We start from the raw sequence: 18,101 nt of genomic DNA, 5'->3' as shown, positions 1-18,101 counted from the left end.
ACTTGAACATTAGGAATAACTTCCTGTGAGAGAGCTGATCAGCAGTGGAACTCTCTGTCTCAGTGTTTAATAGAGTCTCCAAGTCCTGGAGGCTTTTACAGAGGCTGCCGGGAGTGCTTTGATTGTGGAAGAACGGGATTGGATTGGGTGGCCTTTGGGGCCTCTCCCGACTCTATAGAAGTCCAGGATTTCCAAGCGCAACACACACACTCTGGCTGCAAATGACTGAAGGATTCTATTTGAACATTAGGAAGAACTTCTTGTGAGAGCTGTTCAGCAGTGGAACTCTCTGCCTCAGGGTTGTAATGGAGTCTCCAAGTCCTGGAGGCTTTTAAAGAGGATGGATGGCCATCTGTCGGGGGTGCTTTGGTTGTGGAAGAACAGGGTTGGATTGGGTGGCCTTTGGGACCGCTCCTGACTCTATAGGAGTCCAGCATTTCCAAGCACAACACACACACACTGGCTGCAAATGACCGAAGGATTCTATTTGAACATTAGGAAGAACTTCCTGTGTGAGAGCTGTTCAGCAGTGGAACTCTCTGCCTCAGGGTTGTAATGGAATCTCCAGGTCCTGGAGGCTTTTAAAGAAGATGGATGGTCATCTGCTGGGAGTGCTTTGATTGTGGAAGAACGGGGTTGGACTGGGTGGCCTTTGAGACTGCTCCTGACTCTATAGGAGTCCAGGATTTCCAAGTACAACCACACACACTCTGGCCGCAAATGACAGAAGGATTCTTCTTGAACATTAGAAAGAAATTCCGGTGTGAGAGCTGTTCAGCAATGGAACTCTCTACCTCAGGGTGTAATGGAGTCTCCAAGTCCTGGAGGCTTTTAAAGAGCATGGAAGGCCATCTGCCAGGGGTGCTTTGATTGTGGAAGAACACGGTTGGACTAGGTGCCCTTTGGGGCCACTCCTAATTCTATAAGAGTCCAGGATTTCTAAGCACAACACACACACACTCTGGCTGCAAATGACCGAAGGATTCTACTTGAACATTAGGAAGAACTTCCTGTGAAAGAGCTGTTCAGCAGTGGAACTCTCTGCCTCAGGGTTGTAATGGAATCTCCAGGTCCTGGAGGCTTTTAAAGAAGATGGATGGTCATCTGCTAGGAGTGCTTTGATTGTGGAAGAACAGGGTTGGACTAGGTGCCCTTTGGGGCCACTCCTAATTCTATAAGAGTCCAGGATTTCTAAGCACAACACACACACACTCTGGCTGCAAATGACCGAAGGATTCTACTTGAACATTAGGAAGAACTTCCTGTGAGAGAGCTGTTCAGCAGTGGAACTCTCTGCCTCAGGGTTGTAATGGAATCTCCAGGTCCTGGAGGCTTTTAAAGAGGCTGGATGGCCATCTGCTGGGGATGCTTTGATTGTGGAAAAACAAGGTTGGACTAGGTGCCTTTGGGGCCTCTCCTGAATCTATAGGAGTCCAAGATTTCCAAATACAACACACACACACACACTGGCTGCAAATGACTGAAGGATTCTATTTGAACATAAGGAAGAACTTCCTGTGAGAGAGCTGTTCAGCAGTGGAACTCTCTGCCTCAGGGTTTAATAGTTTCCAAGTCCTGGAGGCTTTTAAAGAGGAGGGATGGCCATCTGCCGGGAATGCTTTGATTGTGGAAGAAGGGGGTTGGACTGGGTGGCCTTTGGGTTCAGGATTTCCAAGGACAACACACACACGAGCTACTACTGCTGCCTTTGGCTGCAAATGACCAAAGGATTCTATTTGAACATTAGGAAGAACTTCCTGTGTGAGAGCTTTTCAGCAGTGGAACTCTCTGCCTCAGGGTGTAATGGAGTCCCCAAGTCCTGGAAGCTTTTAAAGAGGCTGGATGGCCATCTGCCGGGAGTGCTTTGATTGTGGAAGAACGGGGTTGGACTGGGTGGCCTTTGGGGCCTCTCCCAAGGAGTCCAGGATTTCCAAGCACAACACACACACGAGCTGCTGCTGCTGCCTCTGGCTGCACATGACCGAAGGCGAGGTGGGTGAGTGTATGCCTGGGAGGACGAGAAGGGAGACTTTCCCTTTGGGGGGAAGGCTGCAAACTTAGGCCGGGAGAGAGAGGAAAGGAAAGGGGTTCCTGGGTTCCCTTGGGCAGCCAACTCTTTGTCCTTGACCAGCAAAGCGGGGGAAGGTAAAAAAAAAAGAGAGAGAGAGTGAGAAAGAGCAGAGCGCGTGCGCGCGCACTAAAGCCGACAAAGCAGCAGCACCAGCGGGGGCGCGCGCTCCAGCCTGGGAGAGCGCGCGCGCCGTCCTTTTCCCTTTTCTCTCTCTCTCTCCCTGCGTTTGGAACTTTGCTGACTGCAACGTTCTGAATCCGAAAGTAGGGGGCGGAGGCGAGAGAACGTTCGATTTGCCCCCCCCCCCTCCCTTTGGAGGAGAAAGAGAGAGAGAGAGAGGAAAAAAAGGGGAGCGCTCCGCAGCGCCACCGTCCGGCCATCGCGTGTATTGCACCTCCCCTTTTTTTCTCTCTCCCTTTCTCCCTCTCCTTCTCTCTCTCTCTCTCCCACCCCCCTTCTCTCCGGCTCTCAATGATCCACACTGCCCGGCCACAGAGCCGCCTCCTCCTCCTTCTCCGCCGCCCGATTGCCCCCCTCCCAAGCTGCTGCTGCTGCTGCCTCTCCTGCTTCTCCTCCTCCTCCTCCTCGTAGCCCCTTCCCAGCCCCCAAGGACACAACGCTCTCCCTTCCCTTCCCTTCCCTCCCCCCTTCCCTCCCTCCCCTCCTCCTCCTCCTCCGAGTGAACGTCGGGACAGGACGGCTGCCAAGGTAAAAAAAGGAGACACGGGTTAGGACAAGCAGGGAAAGGGGGGAGGGAAGGAAGGGAGAAGGGGAGGGAGGAGGGGAAGGGGGGTGGTCGTGGAAAAGAGAGCTTTGTTCTGGCTGCCTGGCCCCACTCGAGTTCACGCCTCACTTGGTGGCACACACACACACACACAACACACGCGCGGAGTGGACGGATCCGGGTGGGAGAAGCTTCCTTCCTGCCATTACAGCAGAGAGAGAGGAGGAAGAAGAAGAGGAGGAGGAAGAGGAGGAAGAGGAGGAGGAGGACGACTCTGTGTTGAAGGCAACACACACACACACACACAGAGGAGGGCAAAGCTGCCCCTGCTGCAATTCCTGATCAGGATCTACCTCCTCTTCCTCCTCTTCCTTCTCCCTCTTTCTCTTTTTTGGGAATGATCTAATCCCAATATTTCAACCCCCCCTCTCTTGCATGTGATCCTTCCTGGAGGAATCCCCATTTATTTATTTTTTAGGGGGCAAAAAGATGTCTGTCTGTTTTGTAGAAACTGATCCAGAGTCGGTGGTGGCGTTGAAAGCTTTCCAGAAGGTGCTTCTTCTTCTTTTCCTTCTTTGCTTCCTCCCTTCGCCAAACCTTCTCCTCAGTTGGGCCCATTCTTCTTCCCCTTCCTTCCTTCTTTCCCCAAACCTTCTCTCCAGTTGGGCCCAAACATTAGGGTGAAAATTGAGAGGCAGTGGGTTTGTTGGGATCTGTGTCCCCCCTCCCCCCCCCTTTGTATATATGTTCTCATTACTATAAATATAAGTGTGTTGTTGGGGCCCGGGGAGCAAAGAGGAAGGGGCTCTTAACCTAGTGTCTCTAAGGTAAATATTATTCAGGGCAGAGAGAGAGCCTATTTTGGGGTCAGTCTCGGTTGTTTACAACCCTGTTGTCCTAAGTTGCTGTGAGTTTTTCTGTGCTGGATGGCCATGTTCCAGAAGCATTCTCTCCTGACGTTTCGCCCACCTCTGTGGCAGGCATCCTCAGAGGTTGTGAGGTCTGTTCGAAACTGCAGGGTGACAGAAAGATATATGCATTTTCCAGGCTGTCTGGCTATGTTCCAGAAGCATTCTCTCCTGATGTTTCACCCACATCTATGGCAAGCATCCTCAGAGGCTGTGAGGTCTGTTTGAAACTAGGCAAGTGGGGTTTGTATATCTGTGCAAGGTGAGAGAAAGATATATGAGTTTTCCAGGCTGTCTGGCTATGTCCCAGAAGCATTCTCTCCTGATGTTTCGCTCACCTCTATGGCAGGCATCCTCAAAGCCTGTGAGGTCTGTTGAAAACTAGGAAAATTGGGTATATATATCTGTGGAATAATGTCCAAGGTGGGAAAAAGAACCCTTGTCTGCTTGAGGCAAGTGTAAATGTTTTCTGAATGTTGTTCTTTATTTAGAGTTGTTTAAATACTGGTAGCCAGATTTTGTTCCCCAGGTAGGAAGCACCCAGGCTTGGAAGTTGAAAGGCCATTCGAAGCTAATCAAGGTGGCCAATGGCAACATTCACACTTGCCTCAATGTAAATGTTTTCTGAGTGTTCTTCTGTATTTAGTGTCCTGATTTTAGAGGTTTTTTTAATACTAGTATCCAGATTTTGTTCCCCAGGCAGGAAGCAGCCAGGCTTTGAAGCTGCAAGACCATTAAAAGCTAATCAAAGTGGCCAATGGCAACATTCACATTTGCCTCAAGCAGACAATAACAACAACAACAACAACGCATTATTCTTTGATACATCACACAGTCCTAGACACTTGGGAAGTTTCCGATGTGTGATCCAATGCAACAGCCAGCAGAGTGATCTTATCTGCTGTGGACTCATCTTGTTGTGCTTCAAATAATAATAATAACTTCATTTTTATACCCGGCTAAGAGTTCTTCCTCCCACCCTGGACCTTCCACAGATATATAAACCTCACTTGCCTAGTTTCCAACAGACTTCACAACCTCCGAGGATGCCTGCCATAGATTTGGGCAAAATGTCAGGAGAGAATGCTTCTGGAACATGGCCATACAGCCTGGAAAACTCACAGCCACCCAGTGATTCCAGCCATGAAAGGCCTTATGTAAGCCGCCCCGAGTCCGATGGTGGCGGGGTATAAATAAATTATTATTATTATTATTATTATTATTATTATTATTAAAGGGTTCCTGGGGTTTTTGCACTTTGTGGTTGCACTAATTTGATAGCTTTTTGCCGTAAGTTATTCTCTGCTAAATTCATCATCCAAAAAAGTGGGCAATTGTCATCTATCTGAAGAACTGTGGTGTGGACAGATAAGTGTGTGAAACCAATCTGAGGATGTATATTTTAAAATGTCATGGTTTTTCTTTGCTTCAGGAAAAACCCCAATTGTTCTGGATGTCTGTCTTTGGTGACATTTTTAAATACATGGTTTAGATCTTGTGTTCTAAGGATACCAAGTAATCCTGAAGTTCTGAGGAAGTTGGAAATGTCCTTTAGTGAGTCATCTTTCTTTTTTCTTCCCCTGTTTTTCACTCCTTCCAAAAGTTTCCCAAGATGTCCAGCGACAGGCAAAGGTCCGATGACGAAAGTCCCAGTACCAGCAGTGGCAGTTCGGACGCAGATCAGCGGGACCCGCCGGCCCCTGAGCCGGAGGAGCAAGAAGAGAGGAAACCGTCAGCCACCCAGCAGAAGAAGAACACCAAACTTTCCAGCAAAACTACCGCTAAGCTATCGACTAGTGCTAAAAGGTAATAGTGAGGAAAACTGTGTGTATATGTAGGGTGGTGATGATGTAAGGCAGTGGTTCTCAACCTGGGGTCCCCAGATGTTTTTGGCCTACAACTCCCAGAAATCTTAACAGCTGATAAACTGGCTGAGATTTCTGGGAGTTGTAGGCCAAAACATCTGGGGACCCCAAGTTGAGAACCACTGATGTAAGGTGTCTCCACTACTGGAAGGAGTCACTATACTTGGAGATCTAATTAAGTCTTGGGGAGGTGATGATCCCGTAATACAGTGGCCTTCAACTCCCAGATTTCTAGGCCAAAACATCTGGGGACCCACAGTTTGACAACCACTGCAGTAGATTGGATAGTAAACCTGTCCAACAGATGTGGGTCCCATCAAAGAGAGAATCACATCAGGACCAATTCAGGTTCAACCAAGGATACATCTACACTAGGCCTGGGCCAACTTGGGCCCTCTGGGTGTTTTGGACTTCAACTCCCACAATTCCTAACAGCCCCAGGCCACTTCCTTTTTCCCCTCAGCCACTTAAGAGTGTTAGAATGTTGAGGATGGCCAATCAGAAACCATATGCAAATTAGCAGGTTGAGATAGCTCATGCATGAGTCAACTTGGGCCCTTCTTCAGGTGTTTTGGACTTCAACTCCCACAATTCCTAGCAGCCTCAGGCCCTTTCCTTTCCCCCCTCAGCCGCTTAAGCAGCTGAGGGGGAAAAGGAAGGGGCCTGAGGCTGCTAGGAATTGTGGGAGTTGAAGTCCAAAACACCTGAAGAAAGCCCCAAGTTTGAAGTAGATCCATTCTTTGACTATTTTCACTTGCCGTCTATTGGATGGCTGTCTGCTTCAGAGAAGCCTGGCTCTCGAGTCTGCTCCCATACTTTTGAGAGACATTTCAGTGCACGACAACTTCTGGAGTGTTTCTTGTGCAGTTGGGGAGCAATCTTTCATGGGTGTTTTCCCTGTCTGATCAATACTGGTGCAGAAGCATTTAAAGTTTTCTGGAAGTTTACCTTTTAAGGAGCTTGCGCCCCTGACAGTTTTCTTTAATAGCCTTTGATCTCGTGGGCAAAAACCTGACATGCCTTCATTGGAGATACTTTTTAGGCAATATTTTCCCTGAATGGGTCGTCGAAGGGTTTCATGGGTTGCTGTGAGTTTTCTCAACTGTGTATGGCCATGTTCCAGAAGCATTCTCTCCTGATGTTTCCCCCACATCTATGGCAGGCTTCCTCAGAGGTTGTGAGGTTAGTTGGAAACTAGGCAAGTGGAGTTTATATATCCAGGGTGGGAGGAAGAACTCTTGTCTTCTTGAGGCAAGTGTGGATGTTGCCATTGGCCACCTTGATTATCATCCAATGGCCCTGCAGCTTCAAAACCTGTCTGCTTCCTGCCTGGGGGAATCGTTTCTTGGGAAGTGTTGGCTGGCCCTGCTTGATTCTGATGGATTCTGATTCTGGCCCTGACTGACAACATTGGAATGCCCAGAGTGGGAGAAAGAACTCTTGTCTGCTTGAGGCAAGTGTGAATGTTGCCATTGGCCACCTTGATTAGCATTGGATAACCTTGCAGCTTCAAAGCCCGGCTGCTTACTGTCTGGGGAATCCTTTGTTGGGAGGTGTTAGCTGGCTCTACTTGAATCTTATGGATTCGGATTCTGGCCTGATTGACATCGGTGGAATGTCCAGGGTGAGAGAAAGAACTCTTGTCTGCTTGAGGCAAGTGTGAAGGTTGCCGTTGGCCACCTTGATTAGCATTAAATGGCCCAGCTTCAAAACCTGGCTGCTTCCTGCCTAGGGGAATCCTTTGTTGGGAGGTGTTAGCTGGCCCTGATTGATTCTGATGGATTTTGATTCTGGCCCTGATTGATTCTGATAGATATTGATTCTGGCTCTAATTGACATCAGCGGAATGTCCAGGGTGAGAGAAAGAACTCTTGTCTGCTTGAGGCAAGTCTGAATGTTGCCATTAGCCACCTTGATTAGCATTGAATGGCCTTTCAGCTACAAAACTTGGCTGCTTCCTGGCTGGGGGAATCCTTTGTTGGGAGTTGATTAGCTGGCCAACATTCACACTTGTCTCAAGCAGACAAGAGTTCTTTCTCTCACCCTGGACATTATTCCACAGATATATAAATCCCACTTGCCTAGTTTCCAACAGGCTCTGAGGATGCCTGCCATAGATGTGGATGAAACATCAGGAGAGAATGCTTCTGGAACATGGCCATACAGCCCAGAAAACTCACAGAAACCCATTCCCCTGAAGTTTACTCAATGTAACAATCTAAGTAGGAGCACATCTGCCCAATGACATCAAAGATGTTTTCAGGTGTAATCCAGTTTAATTTGAACCTGTGATACTTTTCACTGGACTCTAAAGTGAAATGGAGGAGAAAAAAAAGGACTGGAAGTCCCATTAGGAGTGTGGAAATTACATTTTTTAGATATAATCTTTACATGCCTGTTATCTTTTGCTACTTCTAAACTGAAAATAGTAAACTGAAGAGAAACAGGAAACGAAAGTGTTCATAGTAGTTTTGTTTTTAATTTAGGAAGAATTGATAGGGAGTGAAACGTGTGTGTTGATGCAGCCTTTAAGGACGTCAATCGCCCACTTTTTTATTAGCTGCTTTCAAAGTATCTCTCCACTGTGCTTGTTGCCAATACATAGGTCCAGCGAGTTTCCCTCCTAATATCTTGTTTCATCTTGTAAAATCGTAGCCTCGTGTGTGATGTCTTGTGTAAATTCTTGTTGGGTGAAAATCCAGAGGATCTGAATTACATCTAGGCCGTTAGTCATTGTCATAGATCTTCTGTGGGCAAAACATAAATTGCCTGGAGTGTGTAAAATGAGCAGCCCCAAAGAATATTTTGTTCTTGGAGGAAAATGGCAAGAGCTTCCTTCGCCTAATAACCTCTATTAAACTGTGATAAAACTGTTGAAACGTTTTCTCTTTGGAGCCTAACAGCTCTATAACTATTGTCCAGAGACACCATCTGGGCTGGAACCAACACCAGTATTTATTTTATTATACGAAGTCTGCAATTTCTTTTAAACTTCCCAACATTTAATAGGAAAGGAAAGAGCAGAAGGGAAAAAGTGAAATAAATAATAATATTTGTGTGTGTGTCAGGAGCAACTTGAGATAGCTGCAAGTCGCTTCTGGTGTGAGAGAATCGGCCGTCTGCAAGAATGTTGATCAGGGGACATCCAGATGTTTTGATTTTTTACCATCCTTGTGGGAGGCTTCTCTTATGTCCCTGCATGGGGAGCTGGAGCTGACAGAGGGAGCTCTACCTGCTCTCCCCGGATTTGAACCGTTCACCTCTTGGTCAGCAGTCTTGCCGGCACATAAACTTTATTTATATCCCACCAACATCTCCCAGAATGGACTAGGGGTGGCTTACAGGACACTGCAGTGCAGTATACAACATAAACTATACATGAGTATATTGTTGAAGGCTTTCATGGCTGGAATCATGGGTTGTTGTGAATTTTTTGGCTGTATTGCCATGTTCCAGAAGCATTCTCTTCTGACATTTTGCCCACATCTATGGCAAAATGTGATATTTGTCTTTACTTTTCTAATGTAGCACAAGTCTTATGTTAAATCATACTACGTATTTTTGACATTAATATTGAAATCTGAAATATATACAGAAAGTTTAAAAAAGAGTAGTAAACTTTTCCTGGGTAAGTGGGGGATGGGGATGTGGTGGTGGGATTGGGGGAAAATACTGGTATTTTGACTGCTGAATTTTGAAGATTGTATGTTTCTATGTATGATATAAAAAAAAAAAAATTAAAAACGGGAATTCCAGACAAGAATCAATCAGAGCCATCTAACACCTCCCAACAAAGGATCCCCAGGCAGCAATCAGCCAGGCTTTGAAGCTGCAAGGCCATTCAATGCTAATCAAGATGACCAGTTGCAGCATTCAGGCAAGAGTTCTTTCCCCCCACTCTGGACATTTCAGAGATATATAAACCTCACTTGCATAGTTTCCAACAGACTTCTGAGGATGCCTGCCATAGATGCAGGCGAAATGTCAGGAGAGAATGCTTCTGGGACATGGCCATACAGTCCGAAAAATTCACACCACCCCAGATTTTTTTTTGGTCGTGTCAGGAGCGACTTGAGAAACTGCAAGTCACTTCTGACGTGAGAGAATTGGCCGTCTGCAAGGACGTTGTCCAGGGGACACCTGGATGTTTTTGATGTTTTACCATCCTTGTGGGATGGAGCTGACATAGGGAGCTGGAACTGACATAGGGAGCTCATCCGTGCTCTTACTGGATTCGAACCTGTGACCTGTTGGTCTTCAGTCCTGCCAGCACAAGGGTTTAACCCACTGCGCCACCGGGGACTCCCACAAACCCAGATACAAGAGTACAAAACAATATCATATAAAAATTATAAAACAACCACTATCAACACTTAAAAAACAAATAAACGCAATTTAAAACGCAAAACTATCAGTAGTTAAAACTAGCTGCCATAACTTTGAAATAAATCCAAAGTGATGACTAGGTTGAGGTCCTGTCACCTGCCTGCATGTTTAGAAAATAGACCGAAATGCAAAAAAAATTGCTATCGGCACCAGGTAATCCCTTGCCAGAAACGTGCCCTTGTTTACCAAGCAGCTGCCTTGGCCACAACTCCTGTAATGCTAGTAGAAAGTCCTTCTGAAATCAGCTCCTCTTTCCTCCCTCCCTCCCTGTTCTCATTTGCATATAAGATTAAAAAGAAAAATTCTCTCGGAAAGCATGGCTGGAAATCCCTCAGGCTGGCTTTCCCGAGGACTCTGCGGGGATTCCTGCCAGGCCGAGGTGTAAATGCGCTGCCTATTTACCGGAACCGCTATGAAAAAAAGGCTGCAAACTTTCTCTGTTATGGGATTTGGGTTATGCCTCTGAGAACAAAGAGGAAGCAGCCATGTTAGCATTACTGAAGGCAAAACCAATCTTGCATTTAACTGCATGGTGGTAGAGGGCAGTGTAATTCCCTGATTTATTCCGGAGCCTATCTCAAATGCTTTGTGTCTGTTCTCATTTTGCCAACAGGATTCAGAAGGAGCTAGCCGAAATCACCTTGGATCCACCGCCGAACTGCAGGTACGGGAGACACAGAAGTGCCAAACTTGTGCAGTGTGGCAGCCGTGGATAATGGGGGGCGGGAAGGGAAGGAGGGGGCAGAAGAGAAAAGTTGATATGGTTCAGCATCACAGACGTGCTTGCAGTGTGATGTTTGTAACTAAGTGGATTGCAGATAATGCAGGGATATTCCGCAAGGTGAAGGGAACAAGTGTAGCGAGATGCTGGATTGAATGTACTACGAAGCGTTGATTGTCAGCTACACAGACTGGTGTCACTTTGGCTGGAAATAGTCACCCCTGTTGACAAGTGTTTTCTCCCGGCGGTGTGTTTGTGTAAGCCAAATAGTTATCATGGATGTGACTTATTATGACTGCCGAAGCCTGTGAAACGGTGCAGTACCTGAGTCGGGGATGAAAACATGTTTCCTCTTGCTTTCTTTTCATTCCTGTGATGCTGTTGCATTTTTGGCTTTTGAAAGTTGTCTATTTAGAGTTTGTCTTCTGAGTAAATGTGTTGAAACAATTTCCAAACAGTTGGGTGGCTCAGGGAGAGATGGTATCTTCGTCTCCCATTTCTTGCACATTTCTGCATGGTTTAACACAGAAGCCTTGCAAATATTGTCCCAGGTTTGCCTCTGGAATTGGAGCAATTTTTTTTGGTCATGGTTTGTACTCCGGATGAGCCCAATTTCCAACGGAGACATTAATTGCGTTGTTGAAGGCTTTCATGGCCAGAATCACTGGGTTCCTGTGAGTTTTCTGGACTGTATGGCCATGTTCCAGAAGCATTCTCTTCTGACATTTCGCCCACATCTATGGTTGGCATCCTCAGGGGTTGTGAAGTCTGTTGGAAAATGCTTTTTTAATGTTTATATATTGTATGTGAATTTGTTTATATCCCACCATTGAATGTTTGCCGTGTATATGCTGTGCTCCGCCCTGAGTCCCCTTCGGGGTGAGAAGGGCGGAATATAAATGTTTTAAATAAATAAATAAACTAAGCAAGTGAGGTTTATATATCTGTGGAATAATGTCCAGGGTGAGAGAAATAACTCTTGTCTAATTGAGGCCAGTGTGAATGTTGCAGCTGGCCATCTTGATTAGCTTTGAATGGCCTTGCAGCTTCCAAGCCTGGCTGCTTCCTGCCTGGGGAACAAAATCCGGTATGTTGGAGACTAGACAAGTGAGGTTAATATATCTGTGGAATGTCCAGGGTGGGAGAAAGAACTCTTTGCTTGAGGCCAGTATGAATGTTGCAGTTGGTCACCTTGATTAGCATTGAATAGCCTTGCAGCTTCAAAGCCTAGCTGATTGCTGCCTGGGGAAAATCATTATTTCGTGCTGAGGTTGGGAAATAAATTTATTCTGGGCTGCCTGTGATGCTTCTAATCATTCTGGCTTTTAATCGATTTGCGATATGTTTTGTTTGGTGAGTGTGTTTTTCTGCTGTGGGACTTCATGGCTTTTAGGGCCGTTGTATTGGAAGCATTCTTCATGCATGGGAATATTGTGTCATTTCAGCCAATTTTGTTATTTAACAGGATTGCCGGGAATAAGAATGTCTCAGAGTTGGTTTGTGGCTGGCTTTGCTGTTTCCCCCCACCCCTGCATTTTTCATGTAGTTTTGTACCCAGTGTGACTTTTATCACTTTTCATCACTCCGGAGGAAAAATCAATCAAGGGACTGAGAATGATAAAATAACCTTCTACCGTGTTGCAGGTTGATCTCCTTATGAGAAGCGTTTTTGTTGTTGCTGTTGCTGCTGATGTTGTGTGAAGTTGACTCTGAATTTAGATACCCTATCGAGGGCTTTTCTTGGCAAGGTGTCTTTTGAAAGGAGGTTTCCCATTGTTTTCCTCTGAGGCTGAAAAAGTGGGACTGATCCAAGGTCACTCATTGGGTTTCCATGGCAGAGTGAGAATTGAAACCCTGATCCAACAATATGAAGTGTTGTGACTGCTTATGAGGCTTGTTCTGTGCTTATTTTGCAATATATTTGGGTCAATGGATGATTTCATTTTGCTGTTGTGTTATTTTTCTGGATTCACTGTCCAGCCGTCTGAAAGGAAGGGATGGGGAATGTGTCACTGTCATCATGGCTTTTGACTGCAACTTAAATCACCCCTAGCCAGCACACTTAAATATGATGTGGTTAGGTAGCAGAAGAGGTTTTGTGTATGTGTGTGTTAGAAAGGCTAGGATAAGGTGTTGATTTAACTGAAATGGCTGCCTTTGGCTGTTGGGTGTATTTTCAAAATGTGATAAATACATGAAATAATTTACGTGAAGGGTTTGACCACCGAGAGGAAAATGCTCCATAAATTAAGTGCTGGTTATGAGTGATACTGTGTTCCAGGGAAAACAGATTTTTCTCCCTATAGTATTGCCTTGATTGAGTTGCTTAGAAAATCAATTTAAAATGCTTGTTAATTTTATGTAGTCTTGCCCAATGCCCATCCTTCTTTAGTGTGGATTGGGAAACTTCGAAGGATGTATCAAAATGACATGAAATTTTATTTCCTTAACAAAGGAAAGGCAGTAAAAGAAACAAAAGATAGTGCTCATGGAGGAATTAGTGGTAGATTTCCTCTTTTAAGGAGCCCCTGGTGGTGCAGCGGGTCAAACCGCTGAGCTGCTGAACCTGCTGATCAAAAGGTCTGTGGTTCGAATCTGGGGAGCAGAGTGAGCTCCCACTGTTAGCCCCATCTTCTACCAACCTAGCAATTTGAAAACATGCAAACGTGAGTAGATCAATTGGTGCCGCTTCTGCGGGAAAGTAACAGTACTCCATGCAGTCATGCTGACCACATGACCTTGGAGGCGTCTACGGACAGTGCCGGCTCTTTGGCTTAGAAATGGAGATGTGCACCCCCCCCCCAAAGAGTCAGACATGACTAGACGTAATGTCAAGGGGAAACCTTTACTTTTATTACTCTTTTAATAAAACAAAACCAGCCACCCTTGATATCGAGGCATCCCCAGCGGCATGTATCTTGTGCCTGTCTCTTTTCCCTGTTGTCTTGCATTCACAGAGGTCTTAAAAGATGGGGAATCCACCTTTCCCTTTGTGCTGGGGTTTTGTGGATTGCTAAGCCAAAGTGAAGGCTGGTAAAATTTGTTGGACTACAACTCCCAGAATTACCCAACACGTTTGGTCCTTGTCTGAGGGATTCTTGTATGTTGGGCTTTTCTACACATCTGAGTCCCTCTCCTATTATGGCCTAGAAATGTGTGGTAAGGACAGCTTGTGTACAGTTCTCCATCACAACAGGATTTCTTTTCCCACCAAGGGTCTTTGCATGAAAGAAATCTGTTACTGTATATAGAACAGATCTGTAAAAGGTAAAGGTTTTTCCTTGACATTAAGTCTAGTCATGTCCAACTCTTGGAGGTGGTGCTCATCTCCATTTCTAAGCCAAAGAGCTGACGTTGTCCATAGACACCTCCTTGGTCATGTGGCCAGCATGACTGCATGAAGTGTTGTTACCTTCCTGCCAGAGCGGTGCCTATTGATCTACTCACATTTGCATGTTTTTGGACTGCTAGGTTGGAAGAAGCTGGGGCTAACAGTGGGAGCTCACTCCACTCCCCGAATTTGAACCGCCGACCTTTTATTTATTTAATTTATTTATTTAAAACATTTATATTCCGCCCTTCTCACCCCGAACGGGACTCAGGGCAGAGCACAGCATATACATGGCAAACATTCAATGCCGGGACACAGATTCAGATACAATACATACACATTAAAAACATTTATCAAAATATTAAAATAAACCATTTAAAACCATCCTAGTCAGCAACTTCATCAGCTCAATCGTTTAACCCGCTGCACCACTAAGGGCTATATTGTGAGTGATTTACCAATGGGGTCCTGGAAATATAGCTGCATTTGGGGAATTATTTGGGACTCTGACAGTGGCTCAGATATCTATGGGGATAAAAGGGTGCACAGTTAAAATACAGAGTGCTTTGTGGCTTGGAAAGAACATGAAATACTTTGATATCTGAATTTTCCTGTCCCGTCCCCCCCCCCCCCCGGTTCCCATTTGTAAAACTGTATTTTGTCTTCAGAAAGTGCTTTCTGAGTGTGTGTGTGTTTGTGTATGCATGCATTTGTGTATGTAATATATGTATGTGTACAGATATCTCTTAATGCAGGATATTTATGTGTACATAGCTTTTACAACATTCAGAGCCCCGTCATTTGCTCAGATGGCTATTAGAAATCAGGTTGTGTCTTGTACCTTTGTTGACACAGGAAGTATATAACAACTCCAAGAACGATTCTAAGTCTCATTTTTTTAAAAGTGCATTCTGAGAGTCCAAAGTGCTTCTTAGACGTTATGACATTAATCTTTGTGTCAGCCTCAGAATCCTTATGACAATAAAGGAAGGGCATTATTATCAATGTTGTAGTGCAGTTAGAAGCCAAAGCTTGTGGTTTAAAAGGAGTGTCCAAGGTGGGATGGGAAGCTGAGACATGCTGGCCACGCTGTTGTGTTGCATATTGCGTGTGGTATTTTATTTATATGTGCTCAGATGCAAAACTAGATTTGACTAGCATTTGCATTTGGTGTTAAAATGGTTCGTTTGTTTTTCTTTTTGTCTTGTCTTAAAATACTGGATTCAAAGCAGCAAAAGGAAGTGGTTGTATACCCACCACCCTTTAAGGGCGGAAGTAAGTTATATTGGCACTGTTACCCAACAGGCAGATACTCTGAATGCAGAAACGGTGGCCCCTTCCACACAGCTGAATGAAATCCCATATTTTCTGCTTTGAACTGGGATATATGGCAGTGTGGACTTGGATAACTCAGTTCGAAGCAGATATTGTTGGAATTTCTGCCTTGATATCTGGGTTATATGGCTGTGTGGAAGGGCCCTGTATGGTTTTGACTAGATCCCGGTCTTCTCCTGACAGTAACAATTGATATGCCAATGCTAGTGGGTTAGTAAAGATTCTCAAAAATAGAGAATAACAAATATATGCCAAAGTTATAATTTCAAATACGTGAAAAACGGGAGGACTTCAAGTCCCAGAAAAGGAAAAGCTATGCTGCTTTGACAGGATAATCAAAATATAAACCAAGATTTCCTCCAACCTCCATAATATCCAGACATGTGGGACAACCACTCCCATCACCCCTACTGTTTCTGGTGGGGATTATGGGTTCTGTAGTCCAAACATACCTGTGGGGGGCTGGGACTGAGAATGTTCTTTGAGAATGTCAACATTTCAAAGTGAATCGTGGCCCAAATATTGTAAAGATATCAGATCCTGTCTGATCTTCGAGATTAAGCAGGGTCAACTTTGGTTAATACCTGGATGGGAGATTGCAAAACAATCAGATGTTGTGGGCTATATTTCATAAAAAAAACTTATAAAACCACGTCTGAGGATTCTTGCTTAAGAAAACCCTCTGAAATTCATACAGTCTCCATAAATTGACAGGGAATTTGAAGAAACACATAATCAGAGATACACAACAAACACAGTTAAGGAGCTGTCAAGTGTTTTTTTTTCATTGTCCCAGTGAAAAACAATTGCAAATGGTGAAAGGAAACTTGGTTTCTTCTAATGCCAGAATGATACTAATGTGCAAAGGAAATGATTGAATTACTTTAGGATTGCTGTGCCTTATTTTGTTTATATGTATAATTAGGGAGCCACTCTGGTAAATGTAATTGGGAATAATTTACCATGCAGCCAACGTTAGCTTTTCTCATTGACTGCGAGCATCACAGACATCATGGCTTGCTCCTTAATACAATTATGTTTTAGCACCCTTTATCTGATGAATGTGAATATTCAGCAGTTTGCTGACAATTTAAATTGCATTTATTTATTTGTCATTTGTTTGTTGGAGATGGTGCTGTATTTACATATGCACCCTAACCTCATTAGATAACATTGCTGTTTGATTTACATTTCCCTGTTTGCATTCCTGTTTTGTCCACATACATGCAGAACCATCCCAATCTGTGATTCTTTACATTTCACCCAATTTTCTGTGCACATTTTGAGAGAGCCGTCCTGTTTACATTTCGCATTTTGCGCTGTACCTTTATTTTGTTATAATAAAAGCAAGTTAATACTACAAATTCATAAGAATTCTGGAATGGCTCTCTGCTATTTTAGTTGTGGTTTTGCAAAGCCTTTCCTCTCTAAAACACTCTCAGTTGAGCTGGTGATCTTAAAAGTCCTAATCCCCATACAAATATCATCAGTGAACCCTTAACCCTCCATATATTTTGAACGGGAGCCCGGTGGTGCAGTGAGTTAAAAGCACTGAGCTGCTGAACTTGTTGACTGAAAGGTCACAGGTTCGAATCCAGGGAGTGGTGTGAGCTTCTGCTGTCAGCCCCAGCTTCTGCCAACCTAGCAGTTCAGAAACATGCAAATGTGAGTAGCTCAATAGGAACCAATCTGGCGGGAAGGTAACGGCTCTCCATGCAGTAATGCCGGCCACATGACCTTGGAGGTGCCTACGGACAACACCGGCTCTTCAGCTTAGAAATGGAGATGGGCACCACGGCCCAGAGTCGGACACGACTGGACTTAATATCAGGGGGAAAACGTTACCTTTACCTTATATTTTAAACAAACTTTAATCACTTCTCACTATTCATTATACTATATGGATCTTCTGCAGCTGAAGTCCAAAATATCTGTAGGACCAGATGGTTCTCTATCCTTGATATAAATCAACCTTTTTTTTTTTTGACTCTCCAACATTAGTACCAGTTTTTGGTCAACTTTCCATTCGGTTTGGGGTGGTGATTCAGAAAAGTGCATTGGATAGACCACATCAGCTCTAGTTTCTGATACAGAACTTATGTCATCCAGTAGGATTTATGTCATCTGATTGCCCACAGAAAACCATATTTAATAATCTGGAGCTGATGTTGTAGTAGTAATCTTTAGTGGGTAGTCAGCCTCTCCCCTCCTGACATTCCCGTTGCCTTGGCACTATAAGAGGGTTTCGCAAGACCAGTCGCTCTCGTTGCAACGGTATAGTAATGGTGAGGCCACAGACCATATTTTAGTTCTTGCGAACCACTGAAGGTCCACGAACCACAGGTTGGGAACCACTGATATAAATGGATGGGTCTACCTGCCTTCTTCTGCATTTGATGAAATAAGGATCCATATCCATTATATCCTTTCTCTTTTTCTGTTGAATATAATATAATATTCTGTTTTAAGTATTTTTATGTCAGGAGTGACTTGAGAAACTGCAAGTCACTTCTGGTGTGAGAGAATTGGCCGTCTGCAAGGACGTTGCCCAGGGGACACCCAGATGTTTTGATGTTTTACCATCCTTGTGGGAGGCTGCTCTCATGCCTGCACATGGGGAGCTGGAGCTGACAGAGGGAGCTCATCTGTGTTCTCCCTGGATTTGAACCTCCAACCTGTCGGCCTTCAGTCCTTCCTGCATAAGGGTTTAACCTGCTGCGCCACCGGGGTTCCTTGTTAGGGTTATGCACTCAGAATATA

General features: G+C 44.8%; 1 protein-coding gene across 4 annotated transcripts in view; it reads left to right on the top strand.

The window, feature by feature from the left end:
- The first annotated feature begins 1,827 nt into the window (after nucleotides 1-1,827).
- UBE2E3 (ubiquitin conjugating enzyme E2 E3) overlaps nucleotides 1,828-18,101 on the top strand; it is a 154,654-nt gene continuing 138,380 nt past the window's right edge. Inside the window, exons 1-3 of one of the 4 annotated variants that reach the window (XM_067471138.1) lie at nucleotides 1,828-1,992; nucleotides 5,307-5,509; nucleotides 10,568-10,618. In XM_067471138.1, coding sequence (XP_067327239.1) covers nucleotides 1,843-1,992; nucleotides 5,307-5,509; nucleotides 10,568-10,618 — 404 coding nt within the window. In that variant the 5' untranslated portion in view covers nucleotides 1,828-1,842. Of the gene's footprint in view, nucleotides 1,997-2,466; nucleotides 2,780-2,887; nucleotides 3,348-5,306; nucleotides 5,510-10,567; nucleotides 10,619-18,101 lie in introns of those variants that run through there. The other 3 variants (XM_067471147.1, XM_067471143.1, XM_060779982.2) reach the window with 3 other exon arrangements.

The sequence above is a fragment of the Anolis sagrei genome, chromosome 1, assembly GCF_037176765.1.
Source record: "Anolis sagrei isolate rAnoSag1 chromosome 1, rAnoSag1.mat, whole genome shotgun sequence".
NCBI classification, from domain to species: domain Eukaryota; kingdom Metazoa; phylum Chordata; class Lepidosauria; order Squamata; family Dactyloidae; genus Anolis; species Anolis sagrei.
The sequence above is the reverse complement of the archived record's forward strand: the minus strand, read 5'-3'. Positions and strand labels throughout refer to the sequence as shown.